The sequence below is a fragment of the Strongylocentrotus purpuratus genome, unplaced genomic scaffold, assembly GCF_000002235.5.
Source record: "Strongylocentrotus purpuratus isolate Spur 01 unplaced genomic scaffold, Spur_5.0 spur5_scaffold_13, whole genome shotgun sequence".
Lineage (NCBI taxonomy): Eukaryota > Metazoa > Echinodermata > Echinoidea > Camarodonta > Strongylocentrotidae > Strongylocentrotus > Strongylocentrotus purpuratus.
The window spans coordinates 6,723,363-6,747,835 of NW_022145598.1; the positions used below are offsets into that span (position 1 = coordinate 6,723,363).

Genomic DNA, 24,473 nt, shown 5'->3' on the forward strand with positions numbered 1-24,473 from the left:
GTGCAAAATAAAGAGTTTGCACCCTTTACATAAAAATGAACCCTATTGAAGGAAAGGGGGTCAAAAAGGGTGCATTATAAGATTGTGCACCCTTCCCACAAACAAAAATGAACCCTATCGACCAAAAAAGGGTGCAAAATAAAAGTTTGCATATTGCATGCATATTCATGATTACTTCCCACGTGTTCACATAAAAATACATTTATCATGATTTGTTAGCAAATTATGACAGTGAACATCAATTTTGTGATTTGCATTTTCCTTTGGCAATCATTAACCAATAGATTATTTTGTCTGATCATGTTACAATTACATTCACGTTTGAGCAATAGATATATTGATTATATGATTACTAACCAAGAAACATCATGCATGTTTAATATGTATTTGTGTACGAGCAAATTTTACCAGTATTCCTCGATGATGGGTACAGGTTCGCACCTTTTAAAGGGTGCAGGATTGAACCCCTAAAGCTGCTGCTATTGCATCGGTTTGCACCCATAATGGAGCAGGATTGAACCATTAAGGGTACTAACATGTCTCCTAAAAGGTGCAATCTGGCACCCTTTTAAAGGGTGCAGGATTGCACCTTTAAAAAGGGTGCAGGATTTAACCCCTAAAGGTGCTGCTATTGTTGCATCGGTTTGCACCCCTAAAGGGGGGGGGGGGGGGGGTGTGATTTTTCAAATTTTCGAGGGCCAAAACAAAAAATAGTGCTCACTTACCCCCCCCCCTCCCCCACGCTCCCATATCCTTGCCCCCCCCCCCCCCCAAAAAAAAAAAATAAAATAAAATAAAATAAAATAAATAAATAAATAAATAAATAAATAAATAAAAAAAAAAAAAAAAATTAAAAAAAAAAAAAAAATATATATATATATATATATATATATATTTGGCGGGACTCTGATATCATTGTGCAGCCCCCCCCCCCATATTTTGGTTGGGCTCATATATCATCAGCCCCCCCCCCCCTCCCCAAATTGTTTTTGGTGGGGCTCGGATAACATCACAGAAGCCAGCGCTATTTTGGGGGGCTCGGATATCATTGAGCCCCCCCCCCCCCCCCACCAAAAAAAAAAAAAAAAAAAAGAAAAAAAAAAAAATCTACAACTACAATACTTGTATTTTCTCGAAGTTTCACTTTCCTATGATATCAGCTAAAGAAATCAGAGGTTTAAAATTTTCGGGAAAACTAAATTCAGATAAGGATTGAGAGTCAAGAACAGTAAAACGAATCGTCTGCATTCTCTCATAATTTAAGGAAGCGTCAAAGCTTCCGCGCTTCGCCCGTGAGGGGGGGGGGGGAATGAATTCAGACAATTAGGGTTAAGGGTCGCGAACGGTACGAGTCGTCTTCTTGCTATAATAATTTAATTAAACGTCAAAGCTTCGGCGCTTCGCTCGGAAAGGGGGAAAATGAAATCAGACAAGGATTAAAAGTTGTGAACGGTACAACGAATCGTCTTCTTTATCTAATGATTTTAGGAAACGCCTAAGCTTTCGCGCTTTGCGCGGGAGTGGGGAAACTGAATTCAGACAAGGATTAAAGCCCCTTTCACACCGGATCTGCGTAGAGTTGCGTAGTGTTGCGTACCGACTTCGCCGAAGTTAAGCTGCGTACTCATGAATAAATTGATGCTTCGGCGTAGTCCCTGCGTAGGTTATGCGTAGGCTTGCGTATGATGGCGTATAGTTACGGACCCTGTGCGTAGGCACCGCGTACCTTCGGTGTAGGCAATTGGCGTAGGGTTACGTACGCTTGCGTAGGCCTGGCGTAGGGTTACGTACGCTTGCGTAAGCCTGGCGTAGGGTTGCTTACGGTTGCGTACGGTTGCTTACTGTGTGCGAAAATGCCATGTAAAAATGCAATAGACGCTCGTAGGAGCCGCGACTATAGCCATTGGCGCTTTATAAACATATATAATAAAAAATATGTTAAAAAGACAGTTCAATTTATTGTATAAATGAACAGTGCAGTGTACAAAGAATTGTACATGTTATTACATGTGAACATAACTTGATCTTAGTATAATAATAACATTCTGACAACTGTGACATCCAAGGGGTCTCTTTTGCATGCGTGAAATAGGGCTGAAACGCCAATTTGCGTAAAATAGTGAGTGCAGAAAATAACATTTATAAACCTGCCATAAGTTTTAATAGTAAAAAGTGGCATTTGGTACACGTTTTTGACCGTTAAATTTTCAGTTTTTTTAGTAGGTATTAGCAACTGCTGAGGTTATTTTGCAGTAATGTTAATTTGTTCAAGATTTTATTTTCCAAAAAATGCAGACATTTTTGTTGATGTGCTACATTATTGTACTATGTATCATTCAAAAGGGTAATATATGAACTTTCTTTTGATGAACATTGCAAGGTCACGTGAAGTGATTTGATACCTTAAAACGCCAACAAAAGAGAGCGCTTATTTTGATTTGTGAATAAATGTGGACAGAAGTCTGATATTTGTTGACCATATCCCTTTTTTTCACTCATTTGTAAAATATCATTACATAACAGTTTCCTGAAAGTTTGAAGACGAAATCTGTTGTCCTTGGTCCGTAGCGTATTTGTGTGTGACAATTTAATGATATAAATGTTAGTCATTTATTAGATTTAAAGAAATACTTCTGACATACACACTCACTCAGTCTCACTAACAGAGTGAGACAAAATTATTTCTTTGCTCATTTCAATTAAACAAAATTATATTACAAACATACAAACAGGACCACAAACGTACACACAAGCAAACAAACCGACACGAATACATACAGATTTCCACAAAACATAATAAAATTTTCGCATGAGGCATCAGTTTCTGACATACACACTCACTCAGTCTCACTAACAGAGTGAGACAAAATTATTTCTTTGCTCATTTCAATTAAACAAAATTATATTACAAACATACAAACAGGACCACAAACGTACACACAAGCAAACAAACCGACACGAATACATACAGATTTCCACAAAACATAATAAAATTTTCGCATGAGGCATCAGTTTATGAATCTTATCTCTGTTTATTATATCAACAGCCTGAGATGTCAATTATCACAAATTGAATAAACCATAACAAAACAAAACATGTCAGTCTGAAATACGTTGTAGTAGTACAAACAGAATAAAAAGCAAGAATGATCAATGATCAATACCTGCCAAGCTTACCTCCAGGTATATACCAAAAAAAAATGTTATACCATACGTTTTTAATGCTTCGTCGGACTGGCGTAGGGTAGCGTATTGTTGCGTAGGCTTGGCGTACATTTGCGTAGGCTTGGCGTACAGTTGCGTAGGCTTGGCGTACAGTTGCGTAGGCTTGGCGTACACTTGCGTAGTAAAGTCTACGCCGAAGGTACGCGAAAAAAACTAAACATGTTTCATTTTTTGCGTTCATCTCGCGTACCCATTCGCGTCCCTCCGCGTACAGTTGTGTAGGGTTGCGTACGATCGGCGTAGTCGCTACGCAACTCTACGCAACTCTACGCAAGGCCCGGTGTGAAAGCCCCTTAAGAGTTGAGTACGGTACAACGAATCGTCTTCTTACTGTAATAATTTAAGGAAACGTCTAAGCTTTTGCGCTTCGCGGGAGGAGGTGGGGGAACTGAATTCAGAGAAGGATTAAGAGTCGAGAACAGTAGAACGAATCGTCTGCTTTCTCTAATATTCTAAGGAAACGTCAAAGCTTCCGCGCTCTGCGCGAAAGGAGGAAACTGAATTTAGACAATAAATTAGGGCAAGAGTCGAGAACGATACAACGAAACGTCTAAGCTTAGACGTTTCATTAAATTATTAAAGAAAGAAGACGATTCGTTATACTCTTTCGATTCTTAATCCTTGTCTGAATTCAGTTCAACCCCCCCCTCCCCCTTCCCGCGCGAACCAAGGAAGCTTTGCTTTAAATTAATAGAGAAAGAAGACGACTCGTTGTACTATTTTCGACTCTTGATCCTTGTCTGATCATTCGGTTGCCCTCCTCCCGCGTGAAGCGCGGAAGCTCTGAAGTTTCATTAAATTATTAGAGGAAGAAGACGATTCGTAGTTCTGTTTTCGATTTTTATTTTTTAAGTTCGCAGTCGAACTTAGGCTGTGTTTGATACCAAGTACCTTCATATCAAATTTCATTAAAATCCGTCAAACATTACTAAAGTTATCGAACGGGAACCACATTCGCATATTTAATGAGCCATGACCTTTGACCTACATACTCCGAAATCGAACTTAAGCTGTGTTTGATGCCATGTACCTTCATTTCGAATTTCATTAAATGGAAACCAGATTTGTTACGAACGGAAGGACGGACGGCAGCGTTACTATAATCATAAATTTATCATCACAAGCATGATGATATTCAATGGGAGTCATGGAGAGACATGCAGAGAGAGGGGGGGGGGGGGGGGAGAAATAGGATAAAGGGACCGAGAGACAGCTGGGGGAGAGATAGAAAGACTCGAGGGTGAGGGAAAGAGAAAGACAAGAGAAGATTGAAGAGAAAAAGGGTAAAATGAGAGAAATACGTACAAAGAGTTTTTCTTTTCTCACATAATCAAATCACTCTGTAGAGTTTATTAGGCAAATCACAATCGTGGTATTTGAATGTTTTTATGTCATAGTATTGAGAAAATTGTTGATGAAAATTGTCAAGATCATTATCCATGTGCTTATGAAATTACAGCAGCTACATGTATAATTACTTCTGACGTCTTGGTATACAACATAAATCAATGATTTCAATCGATTTTTCAGGTCACTTCAAACTACATGCATAATAACACATTTCGGTTTCAATAATAAGACAAATTCGTAGGTCACACATATTGTACATTGCGATCAGAGGAGGTTAAAAATCTGTAAGGATCTATCACATTAGTGTTCTTTACATTACTGTTCAATTGCTTTTTTTTCTCGACATATTACCAGTTGCCCGGCTTATATTCCTCAAGTCAACACCTTCCTTCATGCTAAGAATATCAGAACAAAAGAAGAGACAACTTCACTCAAAATGATTGTGTTGTAAGCTATATAACTCTCTTCCATTTAATATCAGTATCCATCAGTCATTTAACATATAATTATCCACAAGGGAATTAAAAAAAAAGATTTCCAGAAGCGACGATACAAACTTAAATGGTACAAAATGGAATGGAAGTTTGCAACAACACGTCTTCATAAAAAAAAACCACAAACCTGAATATATACTCCCCATAGGACGATCATAAAAGCTGGGCATATTGTCATCAGCTTAGAACAAAAAAGGTTGCTTTAAGTGCGTGAAGGGCTTTTACACGTAACATCATTTTGGATCCAGCTCAACATACATACATGTATGACATTGTATAAATTAGTTACTACCTCGTTACACAAAGAACATACTTTTCATTGCAGCATTATTTTTCGTTCATCATCTTCATCTATTCAAAAGGTACATAGGGAAAATAGCTTTAAAAAAAAGCCTGCAGGCATTTATTGCAAAATTTGATGACTATCACACTCCCACATAATTGTACATTATCTACAATCGTCAATAAGATACAGTGAGAGAGAGAGGGGGAGAGAGAGAGAGAGGGGGGAGAGAAAGAGAGGGGGAGAGAGGGGGAGAGAGAGAGAGAGGGAGAGGTGAAGGGGTGAGAAGCAGAAAAAGTGGGCCAGAGACTTCACAAAAAGGAGAGTAAAATACATGTATGTATATTAATCATAGCTTTTTGTAAAAGTGAGTTGGATACCATGTATTTAAAGACATAATTACAAGTAATGAAACAGACTCTTATTAATTGAATTGCTCATAAATTTGGTGAATTTCCTTTTAAAATGCATTAGACTGTGTGCCCATAAAAATATACTGTACAAGTGAAAAGCTGAAAGGCACTTGTATTTCTAACAATGCCCTGCAAGTGTTGAATTAAGAGCCAAGTCTTCTCTTACAATTAAAAAAACCTCACTTATGATTAACATACCACAATTACATGCAAAGTTTGACATGTGTCAAATTATGTGAAGTTCATGTTATTTTATTCATACGTAATAACTCAATATTTGGTAGTTTTTAGATAGTATTGCAGCACAAATTCTCCATAGAAATGTTACTTAATGTTCTTTTTCATTAACTCCAGACGTACAACAGCAACTGGTGAATGAAACAATGAAAATACAGCCATAGATAGGTGTGGAGTGAGCTAGATGTACTGTAATCCCTCAAGGTTATCTATTAGGACCTCTTTAGGCAACGGGGCAGAGGAGACGGATCTCTTTGACCTGAACCTTGAGTTGACCAGTCATGGACATTACAAGAACGGGGAGGTCAAGTGTGAATTTTTTGCCAGGCACAGCTTCTCCAGCCATGAACAGCATGTATCGTTTCTCTGCGGAGAGAAAAGAAGAATAAAGTACATGAAAATTCATGAATTTTGTTTACTGTGAGTTTACTAGAGCATTATGCACCTTCTGACATGAATTTTGACAATATTTATTACATCACGTAAGGGGGTTTCAAACCTCCTGCGCTCACGGTAGTCTGAATATGGATATTTTTTTGTTCATGTAGTTTGAGTAGCGTTCAATACAGAGATGTGACATACATTTACACTGACACACCTATCTGCATGAGGATTATAGAACTTATTACGTAAACTTATATTTACTGATTAGCAATCTCGAATTTCACTTGGTATTTATTTACTATTTGAAAAATCCATGCCAAATGTAAAAGTTAGTAATACTGAGAAAGCAACTAGAACGGTGTGTTTCATCGAAATGCATAATACAAGAGTTTAAAGGTATTTCCTGAATCCTTATTTATCCCATACCAACCGTGCAATATTAAATAATTCCAATAACATTGCCTGTTGAAAGCCAGAAGGGCATTAATTCTATTAAAAAACACTTCAGTCTCTTGGCCGATGAAGTCTGATGATTTAGATGTATCTTACCTGCCAGTTCAAGGTTACAGACATCATTCGGAATAAATCCGATGATGGGACGATCAACTGCATACGGGTTGTCTAAATGTGTCAAATCATCCAGAATCTTGGCTCGTCCATCTGGCTTCATCTTGACGATGAAAACTTTCAAACAAACAAACATGATGAGTAAAAAATTAAGTGTTTCCTGCACATCTATACATGGACATATACATGAAGCTTGAATTAGTAGTTGTACACACAAAATAAGAATGTGAGATCTTTGTATGTTATACTGATTAATAGTTACAAAATTTGAAGGGTTGAACATCAATATCATTCAGTACCTCGTTCAAAGCGTCGTTGACAATGGTTGACCTAGTGATAAAGGTCGTACACAAAATCGATCAAGAAATTAGGAAGAAGTCAGACAAACTAACTAGCATTGTTGCAAAAGTGGTAGACTTTCAAGGATTTAAGCCTCGCTTCCACATGATGTAGTAAACGCCATGGATAAATAAAAACATTTAAAGTAAAAATGTACAACAGGTGAGGGTTAAAAAAGTATCTGCATGTTACAAGGTTCCCTTAGCCTACTTGAATATCTGGGGGTACATGTTTAGAAATTTGAATCACGCTGTGCTCATGTAATTTCATTTTGTTGCAGCCTCTTTTTTATAGGGCGATTTATCACTTTAGGTTTGAGTGATACTTTGACATTGGTATCAGAGCGAGTGAGAAATTGTGATAGTACTTACTGTTGTCAGAATCACAAATCTTCTGTTCGAGGTCATCCGGAGCAGTAGCTGTAACCACTGGACAAACTACTGTAGAGGAGAAAATAAAAATAGAATACTGAGGGAAAGAAATCAATGGACAGAGTGCAAATGTAGAACTTCAAGGTAAAGACCAGTATTGGAAACGCCCCAATTTCAAAAAAATAAAATAGAAGCTCTAATACCGATCATGTGAAAGAATATGTTTTGACTAACACATGATGATAAAAGATTTGCCAGGAAACCGCCTATTAATTGATATATTTGGTAAATTAGTTTATCTATTGGGATGTGATAGATATAACGCACATATACATCTTTTTGTGTAAACGGTGTCAAGTAAATGTTATTTTCTTTTGAAGCAAACTCTTAATTTACAAATACGATGAATCCCCAAAGCACTTAATGTATGTAACAATATATATTAACATACCTGAATCACACAAATCTCCACTGAATCCTGGAGCACATGTACATGATTCGCTCTCACAGGTACCTCCGTTCAGACATGGGTTGCTTCCGCTACAGTCAACAAAATAGAGCGCCGGTCCAACAACTGGGAGTTTAAGAAGGATGTGTTAAAGATTGTCAAATTAGATAGTAGTTAGACTAGGTTATAATACAAGCATAACATGGCATGACAATTATTTTTTTATTAATTTTTATATTATGCATGAAGACAAAATAACTTTTTATATAAATTTTCAAATGAATGAATTTTCAAATATGCTTTGTTCACATAATTTAGAATGCAATAACTCATAAACCGCAGAAGGTCTGGGCATGAGACTATTGTTTCTAGAAGATATCTCTAATGGGACACTCTATATAAAGTTTGAAAATCATCCTGCAAGAAAAATATTTAGTGTGAATTTGTAAAATGATAAATTGGCCATGGAGTTTGTACAGGCGTGCGTGTTCTTGCCACATAGCGGATTTCAACTTTCACATTCTATGAAAAATTTAATCATGCTCTCGCCGTTCAATTTAAAATATTTGTCATATGTCTTGTAGAATATACTCTCAGCTATAACATACTAAAAACATTTGGGGGGAATGACGATGAATAACGGCGATATGGTTCAATGAACATCAACAAATATCTATAAAAAAAATGTAATCATCGAAATCTATATTTCTGACTTTGAAACAAAAAAATTAGAACTAATTATATTATTTACTATATAAATCTATGTATATACCTATTATTTGCTAGTTTCCCTAAACTATGCAGCCATCAAGAACTTAAAACGTCACATTCGCACATGCCCCACCCCAATACATTGCATTACCAGGGTCATGTGCGCAAATGCAAGCCCACCATCTTAAAGATAAAGACCAGTTATGGTCATGCGATTAGAAACGTTGTTAAATCGATCAGAAAAGGTTGATCATCTAGCATAGATGTACTGCAAGGTTCTGGAATCATCAAAATGATAAGAAATTTGGCCCAGTCTTCATAAAGTTACAAGCACTGTACACAGAAAGATGTATATGGGACTACGCACACATGCGTTTTTATCTCTCATACAGCAATAGATAATAGTCCGGCAGCCATCACGATATACCTTGTTTTAGGGTCTATAGTTTTTTATTTTTTTTATTATAGTTCCTTAGACCATCAATTTGAAGAATCCGATTGCTGACACTCCGTCAGCCTTGAGCAATTTGAGATATGTGACGTCACACAAAATGGCCGCCAAAATACCCTTTTTTACCAAAATTAATGATAAAAAAATTGTTTACAGTATTTTGCTACATTAAATGTCAGTCAAATATCTTGATTTTTTCTAGGATCATCACTAAATAAAAATCGACGATGTTGTATGATAAAAAATGGCATGTAAATTTGCATAATTCAGATTGGCGCCCTCTATAGACACGTTAATTTGCAAATTTTAAATGATGGCCAAATGCCAATTTCTAACATGAAATTAACATTTTTTATAAGTCAGACGCACTGAATACAATAAGTAAAAATTGTGCACCACATTTTGGTATGATTTTTTTGTTATTTTGTACTTTAAAGGTAAAGATCAGTTTTGGAAACGCCCCCCTCTCAAAAAATGAAATGGAAGCTCTTATCACCAATCATGTGAAAGAATATGTTTTGACTAATACGTGATGATACAAATTTTGCCGAGAAACCGCCTACTAATTGATATATTTGGTAAATTATTATATCTATTTAGACCTGATAGATATCGCGCACGTGTCGTGTAGTCCCATATACATCCTTCTGTGTACAGTGCTTGTAACTTTACCAAGACTGGGCCAAATTTTAATCGTTTTGATGATTCCAGAACCTTGCAGTACACACCAATACTTATAAGCTAGATGATCAACCTTTTCTGATTGATTCCACAACGTTTCTTTCACAATGCAATCGCATGACCATAACTGGTCGTTATCTTTAATACTTGAAGAAAACAAGCTAGAATTTCATGCTCTCTGTCCCATAGATATGAGGTACCATATAAATGCCCGTTTTCAGTGACAGCATTCCGAAATTTGATTTGTATTTTGAGGTAATACATTCTTTTATATGAACCTATCATGAAAAGGTTCCTCTCTTACAAGGGAGTTTAATAAAGCGAAATATCCACCCAAAATGACCAAACATGGTTACCTTCCAATGGCTATCATTTGCTGCTTTAGTTTGATCGTTATAACACTCGACAGAGGCGCGAAAACCACAGAAAATTGTGCATGCTAGTTTTGCTTTGTTGCATTGGCACCGTGATGATTTACATAGGCTTCCACTCGCACAAGTGCACCGTATTAACCTTAATATGTTGTCCGGTGCGAGTTGTACATTTGTAAGTACTGTGACAGGGATCAGCGATTTGGTTTCCACTTCTTTTGCATAGCCATACTTTGTAGGATCCAATGATGTGGGTCGTGACTGCAAGGCGTGCTTCCACACACATGTTTGCAGATGAGCTCTCTTGCCAACTGAGTCCAAAGGGAGTCAAATCTTCTGCTTCATCACTTTCAGCAATGCATGTACCCTTTTCAATCCCAAAGTATGCCCAAATAGTGTCGCATCCCCTCAACGCATGTCCTGCCAACATCAATGGAATGATATCTTCTAACTTGTGTACAGTGGCAGGAATGTCAATAACAGTTCGCTCTTTGATGACGCCATGATCATTGGCGTTCTAAGTTATTTGTGTAGATAATGATGGACCCTAACCCTAACAGCCAGGACCCTAACATACCTTTTCTCATTAGCAGCAATTTGAATCGCTTGCTGTACTATGATGTTGTCTGCTTCTTCATGTGTTATGGAAAGATCTTCCCTTGGCATGACATCGCTGCCTGGTATCACTTCAACAGATACCTCATCTTGACCGGTAATGACCAGCTTGTGCTTTTGCCTATTTCTGAACACCTCCTCATTCTGCAGAATCACGCATACCGGTATTATGATGTCGATCAACTGTAGTTTGTTGTCAGTAGTTTCTGGGAGGGAAGCAGTGAGGTGGGAAGGAAGACTCTTTTGGATGACTCCCGATTCGTCATGACTTCTAGAAACCCTGGTGGCACACCAACCAAAGATCATCAGATTTTAATCCAGAGTAGAGCACAACCATCAAACGGGCTGTACAAGGTTGCTCAAGTGACACGTCAACCTTTGTCAAATTCTTCAAGTTCGCCTTTGACCTGGTGAAAGCTTTCATGACAAAATATTCTTGATATTGACATATCTTCAACTTGTCTGCAGTCCTATTACTCTAGTCTAAGAGTAGATCAACTTGGTGTCATAGACTTTTGAATCCTCCAATGTTAATTAAACTACACCCTCCAAGTGGTTGAAAACTTCACCTACCTCGGCTCCATGTATTAAGCAACCTCTCCCTTGATCTCGAGCTCAACGTTCACATTGGAAAGGCAGCAACCAAGATTACTAGACACTCAAAGCAGGCCTGGAAGAACACTTTACTATAAACCACCAACACGAAAATGAAGATCTACCAGGCCTATGTGCTCAGTACTCTCCTGTATGGCAGTGAGTCGTGAACCCTGTATGCAAGTCAGGAGCGCCGTTTGAATGTTTTCCATTTCCGCTACTTGAGGCGAATCCTAGGCATCAAATGGCAGGACCACATTCCAAACAAGGATGTCCTCAAAAAGGAGGGATGCTGACCATCTACGCTCTTCTATCACAACGACGGCTGAGATGGCTTGGTCATGTCAGTCGTATGGAAGACGGCCGCATTTCAAAAGACATCTTGTAGGGAAAGTTAGCGACCAGAACCAGGACTGTTAGAAGACCTGGCCTTCGCTTCATGGATGTGTGCAAGAGGGATATGGAGGCCAGTGAAATCAACCCTACAAAATGGGAAGCCTATGCTTCAGACTGCCCCAAATGGAGATGCGCTGTGAAGACATGTATACAGAGGAGTGATCAGAAGAGGGTAGAACAGTGGGAGGAGAAAAGGCAACAAAGACGGCAGCTAGCCACGGCTTCAACAGCACAGCCACACATGAAATTCGTCTGCAGCAACTGCAACAGGACCTGTCTCTCTAGGATTTGACTGTTTAGTCATAGCAGGAGCTGCACAGCAAAAAACTCTTGCTTGAAGCAGTTAAAAAAGAGGTACAATTGACGGTGTTCAAAGGGAGGGAGTTCCAGAGTCTTATTGTATCCGGGAAGAAGCTCCTCTTTTAGACAAACATTCAGGCAAAATGAACAATTATCTTCTTGGAATGCCCTCTGTGCAGGGATGTTGATGGAGTGAGGAAAGTATGTGGAAAGTCTTTCAGCGGGTTGTTGATGCGAAAGATCATCACCACCTGAGCCTGTACCCTGCGTTCCTGTAATGTTGGCCACTTGAGCTGGTTCAGGATGGCTTCTACTTTGCTTGTCCTGCAGTAGTCATTGCAGAAGGAGCGGACATAGCGCCGTTGACCCATTTCAAGCGTTTTGATGATTGCTAATTGTTTGAGTGTTAGGGTCCCATATAATTATGATGATGGCATACTCCATGATTGGTTGAAGGCGAGTATCGTAGCACAATTATTTAACTTTTCTAGGACATGGTTGGATATTTCTTTGAAGAAAGGCACGGGTGGAGTTGGAGTATTTGCTGATAATGTTGATATGTGGGTTCCAGCTGAGGTTTTTCTGTGACTCAACACCTCGATACTTTGCTATATTTTTGTCATCTAGGGTCTGTCCGTGAATTTGATGATGGATTTGCGTTTATTGGTGACATGTAGAACCTGACATTTATGTGGGATGAATTCCATCAGCCAATCACGCTCCCAGCGTTGCAGTGAGTCAAGATCCTCTTGGAAACGTTAGGCGTCTTCCTATGTCTTGATGTTGCTGTATAGCATGCCATCGTCAGCAAAGAGTCTGACTGTTGGGTTTGGGGAGAGGTACGGTGGCAGATCATTGAGGAAGAGGAGAAACAGCATCTGGCCGATAACGCTGCCTTGCGGGATGCCAGATGTTACTTGGCTGGTGTTGGAGATGGGTCCTTCCAGTAACACCTGCTGGGTCCTGTAACTCAGGAAGCCAGAAAACCAAGCATGTGTGGGTTCCCAGATTCCATAGAATTGGAGCTTGTGTAACAGCTAGCCTTCCATGGGGAACCTTGTCAAATGATTTGGAGAAACCAAGGAGTGTCATGTCCAATTGGTCTCTAGCATTGATGCCTTTGGCAAGGTCCAGGACAGCAAGGACAAGCTGTGAGACGCAGGATCGCTTCTTTCGAAAGCCATGTTGTGCATCAGACAAGATGTTGTGGCTTTCAAGGTGGTTCATGTTGCTGCTAAGAACGATGTGCTCCAGTAATTCACAGGTTACTGACGTTCGAGAGACAGCTTTGTAGTTCTCTGGCTTGCTACGGTCACCTTTCTTGAAGATGGGATCAATATATATAGCCATCTTCCATTTATCAGGTATGCACGATCTGGTTAAGGGAGGCTTGGAAGAATAGGGAACACAGGTGTCAGTTTGGTGGTCAGAAGTCTGGCTGGGATTTGGTCAGGACCAGTGGCTTTATGAACATCAAGCTCAGACAGGATCTTCAGAACACCTGGTGGCGAGATAGTAATGTGATCCATGGTTGGGTAGGGGCTTCGTCCTTTGTCTCTCAGACTAGTCATATCTTCATTGCAGTTGAAGATGGATGAAAACTGATTACTTAGAATGTTCGCCTTTGAGAGGCTATCTGAGTAAGTAATTCCATTAGATTATTTCAATGGAGCCAACCCTGAAGCATCGCATCGCTTGCCGTTTATGAAACTCCAGAAACACTTTGGTTTACAGTTGGTGCCTGGGCTGACAATTTCTGTCAGGTACCCGTTGTAGACTTTCTTGGAAATTGTGTCATAGAATCCACCAGGTAACTTCTGTTAAAACTCATGCATCTGTCTGGTACCGATGCCAAATGCTTTATCATCATTCACTGACGCTGGATCAATGCTGGTCTAAATAAAGCCTATGAATGGAACAATAATGTACCGTAAAATCACTTCTTACTGATTCTCTTGTAGATCTTGGTTTCTTTACATGTATCTTAATTTAGACCAAAAAATATGTAAGATAAATGCAGCACAATCGTAATTATTTCATGCATACGAAGCATATAATATGTGTTTAACGTCACGTAGATCTAAGAAATTGGCATTTGGCTGGCACACCTATTTTTATGCAAAATTAATATATTTATAGAGGGCGCTATTTCAAAATATGCAAATTAGCTTGTCATCTATGGCCGTGCAACATCACGAAACAATTTTTAGTGATGGTCCTAGAGAGATACAGACATTTGGCTGCCCAAAATTGTAGAAAAAGCCCTATTATATATTTATTATACATTTTTAGAGAAAAATCATGTACTTTGGCGGCCATTTTGTATGACGTCACATATCTTAAATTGCTCAAGGCTGACAGAGTGTCAGCAATCGGATTCTTCAAATAGAAGGTTTAGGCAATCATAATCCATTGAAAAAAAAACTATAGACCCTAAAACAAGGTTAGGCCAATAATCTGGATTTGGCTGCCGGACTAATATCTATTTACACCCCTCTCCCCCCACTAGAATCCCGCGGATTTCCGCGGGTCCTGCTAGTATAGTAAATAATAAAATTAGTTCTGATTAGTTCAGATAAGCCTGGGAGGCATGTCCCAAGTAGAAGGGGATTAATGGGGATTAATGGCAGACAAGGCCACACACAGGGACGAAGACGCGAACAGTACCTCCCTAAGAAGGAACGTCCCAGAGATAAAAACGAAGCAAGAGAAACGAGAGACTGCCAAAAGGTGGCCCCCAAAAGATCCTTTAGCCCAATACCTCGAAAAAGAGCCCAGAAAGAACCGATGCTTCTATGGTATCGCGGGCTCAGGCCTTGCCCCCCAGGAGGGCCTAAAGGCCAACAGCCCGTACGGCTCCGACAATCCATCTGGAAATGAAACCTCAGACGCAGTGGAGAAAAGTCCCCAGGTAACGAGAAAGAACTGGACGCCCTCATGAAACTCTTGGACCTGTCTAAGTACCATTTAAAAATCCTCACCTGGCACCATGTAGACTTAGTCCTCCTTGACCCAGGACAAGACACAGAGAGGGTTGAGGAAAACCTCACCTGGCCCAGAGGAAACCATCTGGGTCTTAGCCAAAAGGAAGGCCTGGGTCCAAGTCCAAAGCGTCGTCTCTCCCACCGAACAGGGTTAAACTGGACCGGGGTCCGGGTCACCCGAGTCCAAGGACCAGACAGAGTCGATCACGTCCGAGGAAGGGCCGTACCAGTCGACCGAGAGGCTAGGGGCTTAGCCCACCTGCTTTCCACAGCAAAGAGCTTCAAGTATTCGAGAGGCTCAGAATGATTGACCGCCCCAGAGAAAGGGGTGGCATCTGAAAAAAGGTCCTACCCTTCTTCCCAGTCTAATGTGTGCTCGAGGCAGACTTTGACTCAGAAAGAGACGTGGCTGAAAGATACTTCTTTGACTACTTGCGGGTGGAGCTCGCCGGCAAAGAAGTCGGCACCTTGGCCTCACCCGATGGGTCTTGCTCAGCAGAGCTGTCGTATGGTCTCTTGCAGCTCTAAAAGGCTCGTCTGAGACAGGGGAACTGGCCCCTGAGTGACTGTGGCTGCACAAACACTAGCTGCATGAGTTACTCAGGGCTTTCAGATGATCTTTTACGGCTGGCAATCACCCGTCACGGGCGACCGAGAGCCAGATCTATCTAGAACCGATCCAAAACCGAATCGTATGTCTACGCGTCCGGATACGGGATATGATATCCGAATCGGCAATCTGGACCGAACAAAATAACAGCTAACCAGGCTTTCGGACGGTCTCGTACTCCTTGCGGGCGGGATCGACCGCCATCAGAGGAGTCGACATATTGGACAGGCCCTGCAGAGCATGGCTGTCGGATATTTTGAATATTTTGTAAGACAGACCAAACTGTGCCAAAAAGGATAATTTGATACAAGTGACTTAGCTGTCTACATGTTCTCTTGGCGTGCGAGAAAAGAAGAGGTGGGCGTGCGCTTGCGCATGTGACCCTGGGAAGGCGATGTTTTGGGGTGGCCTGCGCGGATGTGACGGAAGTTCTCGATGGCTGCGTAGTTTAGGGAAACTAGCAAACAATACATAGGTAAATACATTGATTTATTGAGGTTAATTCTTATCTACAACTCATACTCTATCCAAATATGAAAATAAATTTGGGAGTTCATGGACTTGATTGAGAGGTATAATCAATTCAACATAAACATATTTCCGACCATTTTCAGATTTTGGCGAATTTAAGCCGGCATAAATTGTTATCTTTAACTCGTATGTATGACATCATTTATGGCGAGTTAGGAAGATATGATTGATAACACAATTTCACAAAATGGATCCTGGATGATTTCAAGGTTGAGTGATCACGCTGAGAGGGAAAGGTTTGTCTATTTTTGACCAAGGGGAATTAGTGGAAAATGTAATAGTGATCGAGCGGTGCGTTTATTTAGAAAATCTGTCCATAAAAATGTACAGAAAGAAAGAATAAATAGATAAAGAATAAAGATTCTGACAAAATCAAGAGGGGATCTGCAGATCTGCTGCAGATTACCTAAAAGGAGCTTCCATGAATGAAATAAGCCTTTTGACACCAGTCAACTGAAACATGTACACGACATACACTGGAATGTGCACACTGCGCTGGGTGATTCTAAACATGACTGAATAAAATGATTAAGAATAAATAAATTGAAAATGTGAACCTGAATAGAACATTGACCCCTGTTTACAGAAGTGAAAAGTAATCTGGGATTGCTGAAACAAAACTGTCATCTTTGTATGCAACCTACAAAGACAAGGCATGCCTATATTGGACAATCTTTGCCTCCCCCTTCCACAGTGCTCACCTGATTGCTGTGTTCGGACGGTGATGACTGGACTGCTGGCGCCCTCGCCTGTCTCAGAGCGGGCAGCCAGGCGGATGTGGTAGAGGGTGTTGGGTCGGAGGTCGTCCAGGACGTAGTCGGTGGTGGGGGTGATTGTCTTGTGCATGTTGGAGGTAGAGACGTTGTAGTAGAGCTCATAGTGGACGATCTGGGGCTCCGTATCATGCATCATCCACGTCAGACGGATCTGGAAGGCAGATATGGCCACTCCTTCAAACTGCTCTGGCTGACTTGGCACTGAAGGATAAGGTAAAGAGAAGTATGTGAATCGATTGATGAGACTTCAGAATTCATTGATTATGAATCATCATCGAATGCAAAATACATTTGCTACGATTTTACGAATGTTACATTTAGAGATCAATACAAAAGTGAAAGTAACTGTTATTAGTTTCTCTCAGCTTAAAAGTGCAAGAAGACATCTCTCAAGTAATCTCTTTCCATCTATACCTTGAGGTATTTGTCTATTGATCAATCTACATACCTGGTTTTCTTTATCTACCAACTATCTTCCTATCTATCAATGTATCTACATGTATCTGTACCTCATCCAACCATCCATCTATTCACTTAACTACCTGTCTGTCATTTTTCCAATCTCAATACATCTATCCATCAATCTATCTACTGCCCATGTAAATACCCAACAATTCATCCATCCAATAATCCCTGTTAGCTACTCACCTCCTTGCTGTGTCTTGACCTGTATTGGTGGCGAGGCCGGTCCCTCCCCCTTCACGGTGAAGGCGGACACGCTGACCGAGTGGATCTGCATGGTCACCAGATCACTGATGGTGGTCAAGGAGCGGCTAGCGTCTACCGAGACGTGGAACCACGACTCGGGATCGCTGTTGGGGTTGGTGGTGTAGAAGACGTTGTACCCCTTGAGGACACCGTTGGGCGTGGTGGGTGCGCTCCACTGGATAATGATGGTGCTGTCGCTGGTAGGGCGTGCCCGGACTTCTATGGGCGGAGAACCAGGCACTGCCAGAGAGAGAGAGAGGGAGAGAGAGAGAGTAAAGGTGAGTTTGTAAGTTTTCTGAGTTGGCAAGAAGGGCTTAAACTTTATTAATTCTGCAGAATGTAATGCCCTACTGGCTCTCAAAAGATGGGATCAGGGTAAGTCATTAAGAAAGACAAGTAGCATGACGTGTTTGAAGATATAAACAGTATTATTATTTGAAATGTCGTCTTAAAAATGATAATAGGGACTTTTAGATTTACACGACGAGAGCGTGGACTGCCGCGTGTGAAATTGTGTTAAGGCACTGGGCCGTGCCCGGCAGTGCCTTAAAAGGACGTCACATTACCTTAAAAGGATGTCACACGTGGTGGTCCACGTTCTCGTCTTGTAAATCTAAAAGTCCCTACTAAATTTGTGATTATTCTTTCAGGGGAAAAGGTAGCCATTTTCCCCTAAAAGTTTTGATTTTTTTTCAGCCTGCCTATGGAGATTGCACTGTTTTTCCCCTTTTTTACGCACTGCCAACCAGTCGGCATCTCACACGAGTGACGTATAAACAAATCTTCGGACGGATTCAGAAACCTTTACGTCTCACATTTACGTTGATATAACGATTGTTTCCATTCGTGGAGAGGAAACAGTAGCACTTTTTCAACCAATAAAAAGTAGCTTTGTTATAATAAATCAAGGTGGCTGGGATAGTTAGGCGCTAGCTACGCTTGACGAGTGCGCCCGTACGAACAAAAAACAGTATAGCTACACTTGCAATTAACGTGGTGCGTACAGAGTGTGTGCGTTGCGCTCAAACTCTCGGATACCACCATGATTGTTTGGAATCTTGTTCTATTAATGTGTATACACGTGTACCCAAATGGGCTATTGCACTCCGACTATAGGGAATTAGTCAGTATAATCAGTGGCAGAGGGAAGGAGTTCGATTTCGTCTACGGTGTGATGGCATGCTTCTGCTGGTGTAGTCTATCGTCATTTTGCATTTTTTGTAACTATAGGTGAGTTTCATTAATAATTCAGTTTCTTAGTGTTAGTAAGTAGTCAACAAGAGCAAGCGCTCGCACCCCCGCTTTGCCGCATTGGACTAGTCCGATCAGTGTACTTTCACGCAAGAGTGCACTCGAGCGGTATCTCTTCGTGAAAGCGGTTGTTTAGTGCTGGTATTCTTTTATGCACGTTTAGGGCTAAAAGTTTTTCATATGAATTCTTTTCTTTTCAACTTTATCGATATAATCTTATAACAGTTTGAATGATATACATACAAAAGGTAGAATTGTTTACATAACAGTCAGGGTCCATTGCAGAAAGCATTACAATCAATCATAGGTTTTAATGCACATTCAAACGTATTGTTCTTCCTGTCATCAGTCAACACAAGCCTCAAGGTCTCATGTGCATCCCAATAAACATATGAAACATTACTCGGAAGTCAGAGGAGAGATTTACTAGAACTTGTGATCAATCACGGGCCTTTGATCAATGCAGGGGCCCCCTGGAAGGTATTCAATTTAACACCTGGATGAAGTCACCAATGTACTTGGCTTTAAAAATAGTTAGCTTGCCTTATTAAAATGGCTGAATTCATATTCCGATCACATACAAGTTTTGTACTTTGGCAAGCCAACATAAGCCAGCCATAATCCTTAGCTTATGTGACATAAAAAACCATGGTCTTCCTGTTGTTTCAGTCATGGCGATGTCAAAATTGTGCGCAATGAAAGATTTGGATTGCGCGACTGTGTTTCGGTGCAGCTCAATTCCTCAATGATTAGGACCCACTGTTTCCTAGCTAGTTTTCATAACTGTTTATCTGCTGCAGTTGGAACCACAGACTGCCATTGCATCAGTATTTCGGTACATATCACTGTACGTGTGATAAAGGACTACATTGGCTGTCCATTTTTTGTTGGTGCTATTACACAACGAAAGCAAGTAAAGAGTTAAAGATAAACTTTAGTACTGGTAATGCGATTGCATTGTGAAAGAAAAGGTGTGGAAAGGATCAGAAACAGTTGATCATGTAGCATGTAAGTATTGGTGTGCACTGCAAGGTTCTGGAGTCATCAAAATCATAATAAATTTGACCGAGTCTTGGTAAAGTAACAAGCACTGTACACAGAAAGCTATATATGGGACAACACACATGGTGTCGGGGCTAGTACTACCTTGATTTCCTTGTCTTTCTATGCTCATTACTTAGCCAGTATACATTTTCTTCCAAAATTGTTTGGCACATGTCATTTATTTGTAATCTTGAACATTCAGTGTAAGTTTTGTTTGATTCTGTGAGAATTAATTTTCTCTTTTTTACCAGAACTGGAGGTTATCTTTAATGTCAGAAAAAATACTATGCCAAAAGATGCAACTGAATACACCCGAAACCGATTTTAAAATATTTTGGACTTCAGTATTGAATGAATACAAGTTCAAAATCATTGTAAACTTGTTACCATCTTCTCCTGTCATGGCAGTGGCTTCAGCACTCGGGTTGCTCCTCCCGATGGTGTTGACTGCGAGGAGGCGTACGGCATACTCTGTATACGGCAGAAGGCCTTCTATGGTGAAGGAAGTGTCTTGCTCGGAATAAGGTATCTCCACTTCGGTGAAGGAGCCGCCCGATCGGCTGCGCTTGTATTCCACGACGTGGGAGGTGACCGTGTCACTGGGCAGGGTGCTCCACTCCACGGTCAAGGAGGAGGAGGTGTAGCCGGTCACCACCGGTGAGTTGGGTACGCTAGGGGGTGCTGGGGTGGAAGAGTCAAACAATTTGATTGAATAAACAATAATAATTGATCAATTTATATAGCGCAGCTATATACAAATATACTCTACTGCGCTATGATGATAACAAAACTCCCAACAGTGCTAACTTTATAGACACACAATAAAAACTATTCAAAAGCTCCTTAAAACAAGCGCGTCTTCAACAAAACTTTGAAGATGCACTTAAAGATTTTATTGAATTTTATTATGTCTGAGCCTTCACTATAAAAGAATTAATACCAGATTGAAACAGTCTAGACAGAATTTGGCCATAGGATTTGCAATATTTCAATATTGGCCGTAACACAGAGTCTTTATGCTGCAAAATAATAACCTATGGTTTTCCTACGAGACTTCATCTAGGCATCCCAGGTCACCACTATATCACTGTTTGGTGGATGCATAGGCATATCGACAAGAGGCATACACCCTGAATATTCTAATTTATTGGAAGTTCTGCTTTGCACCAGAAACATCGGTTCCTGGCAAAAAACAGGAGCAGGGCATATGTTGCTATATTCACACTATTCTACCGATTCTTCAGCTGTAAGTCATGCAATAAAATGTTCCCGAAACTCACTTCTCACAGTGACTCTAGCTAAGGTATCTATGGTCCCCAGCAAGCTGGTTGCTACACAGGTGTAGTTGCCCGACTCGTAGATGTCCCTCAGCTGCAGGACGTTGCGCCCGATTGGGAGACCGTCCATGTCGTCCAGGTCCATATCTGCTTTCATCCACCGTACCCTAGGCATCGGGGAGCCGTAGGCAGCACAGGTCAGGTTGACGCTGCCTCCTGGTACCACCTCCTGGTTCACAGGCAGGATGGTAAAGCGAGGCTCCACTTGAAGATCTGAGGGTAGGACAAGAATGGTAATTAGTACACTGTATCAAAGACAACAGACCACTTCTTAATGTAACTCAATGATGCACAAAAAGAGTACATAGTTTACAAGTGCAAGTTGTATCTCCCAACATAGGAAAGAGGATGATTCAATCCAGTATCAAGATAAAGACTGGAAAAATAAATTTGATGAATGAAAGAAATTTTAAGCAGATTATAAGCATCAAGATACAACACTCCATTTCTATAACTACTTTAATGATGTAAATAAACAAAGTATATGGAAATCTTTACGCTGATTGTACCATTTATGGGGTTAAATCTTTAGGGCTTCCATGCCTGCGATCAACACAACACAGTCCTTTCCTCATTCTTCCACAGATACATCATGAAAAGGTATGCTACATCAATTGGGCAAAGGAGATTTAAAAACTTCACACCTTTATGGCTGTAGGCAAGCATACAAGTGGGTTCTCTACACTCTTATGCCTGACTTGATTCTTATATATTTTAATAACTAATATTTGTAATCAAAAAAGAAGAAGAAAAAGAATCATTTGGTGGCTGAACTTACGTTTGACATAGACTTGAGCCTCCACAGAGTAGCGTGTTCCCAGAGAGTTCTTCGCGGCACACTCATAGCGACCCTGGTCAGACGGCAGAGCTCTGGAAAACTGAAGGCCCGCTGGTAGTAGCAAAAGAAAGAGGAGGAACAAAAACAAAAAATAGTTTGATTGATTGATTGTTCAAGATTTACATATACTTGCAGCTCTACAACAAAACAGGAAGATACAATTCCATACGTTGCTTTAGAATAAAGAAATAGGTAAAATATTAGCTGATGTTTTTCACCTTAAAGATACTCCCTTAAATTTGCATCAAATTCTGTAGAACTTTGCAGGAATTATGTATATGTCATGTATTTCCTATCTGTGAAATTTAAATGTTAACTGTGTGCTGGTATTCAAATTATGCAAGGAAATCCGTTTACTTTCTAGACTACCCTGTCAGACACTATGAGTGACTGACTGAAATCTGTTTTCCTTTGGTAAATAACATACATAAAATGAGTTGTAACAGGTCGTATCCGGACACCTACCCACTGGACATCCACCCCCAGATCAGGCGCGGATCCAGGATTTCATAGGGGAGGGGGCCCAACTTTCTTCTTTTTTTTTTGCTCCCGAAAATTTGAAAAACGCGCCGGCCGAAAAGTCGCTCAGTGGGGGGGGGGGGGGGTGTAGTGAGCACTATTTAAAAAAAAAATTTTTTGCTCCCAAAAATTTGAAAATTGCACCGGCCAAAAAGTCGCTCAGTGGGGGGGGGGGGGGATCCGCCACTGCCCTGGATAACCACCCACAGTCAACTACCCCCTAGGGCAACCACCCTCTAGGACGACTACCCCCAAGGACAACTACCCCCGGATAACTACCCCAAGATAACTACCGTTTAGGATAATTGTCCCGGTGGTACATGAGCATTTGTCTACATCAATAACCCACTACTTGTAATGGCACAACATGTACAACCATTCGGTACAATAGTCTGAAAAATCAGACTATTACTTAGGTGACTGCAATCACTTATGTCGATTCGACAACTAATGGTCGTTATTTTCCCACAAAAAGCTATTTTCAAACCCTTTGTTTTGAGGGAAGTTCTAAATAAGTATTGTCTTTCAGATGCAGTTGGAATTTAACCTTTTTATTTGTTTGACCTGCAAATGGGACATAGTACCTTCAATGTTGTGGTCGACAGGTTTTCATACTTTCTATCTTTGCTTTTGTAAGTAATTTTCTTCATGCTTCTGCTTCCAGAAAAAAACGAAACCGAGAATTATCGATGTTTTATCATTAAAAAAAAACTTAGTCACATTTATAATTAATAAATGACACATTTTTGGAAAGCTTAGATCCTCCTCTTTCATTTGCTGCATCTCATATGATGCATATTTCATGCATGAGTGATTAAAACGAATTTAAAGAAAGGAAACCAAAAAGTCATTTGGCGGACGGTATCTGAATTTCAAGGAGAAAATCACATTTCTAGAAAGTTGAGTTTCTGCCTTTTCACATGACACCTCAATCAGGAAAAATGAGCGAGGAATGACAAAGTTCTGTTTGTTTAAAGTAGTGCTTCCTCCAACTTCCCTAAAAAAGGGAAGGGGGGCTTGGAAATGTCTTGAAGTGGGAAAATAACGACTATTAGTTGTCGAATCGACTTAAGTGCTACCAAGTCGGTAAGTAATAGTCCGATTTTCAGACTATTGTACCGAATGGTCGTACTTTTTGTGCTGCCGAAGATTCAATCAGTTTAATTTTGGCCATTACAAGAAGTGGGTTATTGTAGACAAATGCTCATGTACCCTTTACAGCTCATTTTATGTATGTTATTACCAAAGAAGAAAAAAGCCAGTCAGTCACTCAATAGTGTCTGACAGTGAAGTCTAGCAAGTAAACGGGTTTCCTTGCATAATTTGAATATTAGGACACAGCTAATGTTTAAATTTCACAGATAAAACATACAGTACATATTCATAATTCCTGCAAAGTTCTACAGAATTTGATGTTGGCTGCAAAAGGGACATAATATCTTTAAAACCTTGTTCTTGCTACAATGAGTTTGTGTGGGCAGAGTGCAACTGACAAATCTATAGTAGACTCATGGTTTTGTTCATGCTAATGAGCTTTCTTTGACGAGAGCTAAGCACTTGCTAAACAAAGGTAACAGACAGTCAGAAAAATTACTACAAGATCAGGAAAAACAGAAAAAACATAACATGGCAAGATGTGCGCACG

At 40.3% G+C, this 24,473-nt stretch overlaps 1 protein-coding gene across 2 annotated transcripts in view; it reads right to left on the reverse strand.

Annotated features, from left to right (window-relative positions):
• Positions 1–6,087: 6,087 nt before the first annotated feature.
• Positions 6,088–24,473, reverse strand: part of LOC100888291 (receptor-type tyrosine-protein phosphatase F) — a 41,717-nt gene continuing 23,331 nt past the window's right edge. For both annotated transcript variants that reach the window (XM_030982787.1, XM_030982786.1), the window contains exons 5-13: positions 22,250–22,360; positions 21,415–21,684; positions 20,522–20,815; positions 17,780–18,079; positions 17,057–17,332; positions 8,115–8,237; positions 7,664–7,732; positions 6,936–7,070; positions 6,088–6,368 (exon numbers count right to left, since the gene is read on the reverse strand). In XM_030982787.1, the coding sequence (XP_030838647.1) occupies positions 6,226–6,368; positions 6,936–7,070; positions 7,664–7,732; positions 8,115–8,237; positions 17,057–17,332; positions 17,780–18,079; positions 20,522–20,815; positions 21,415–21,684; positions 22,250–22,360 (1,721 nt within the window). In that variant the 3' untranslated portion in view covers positions 6,088–6,225. The remainder of the gene's footprint in view (positions 6,369–6,935; positions 7,071–7,663; positions 7,733–8,114; positions 8,238–17,056; positions 17,333–17,779; positions 18,080–20,521; positions 20,816–21,414; positions 21,685–22,249; positions 22,361–24,473) is intronic.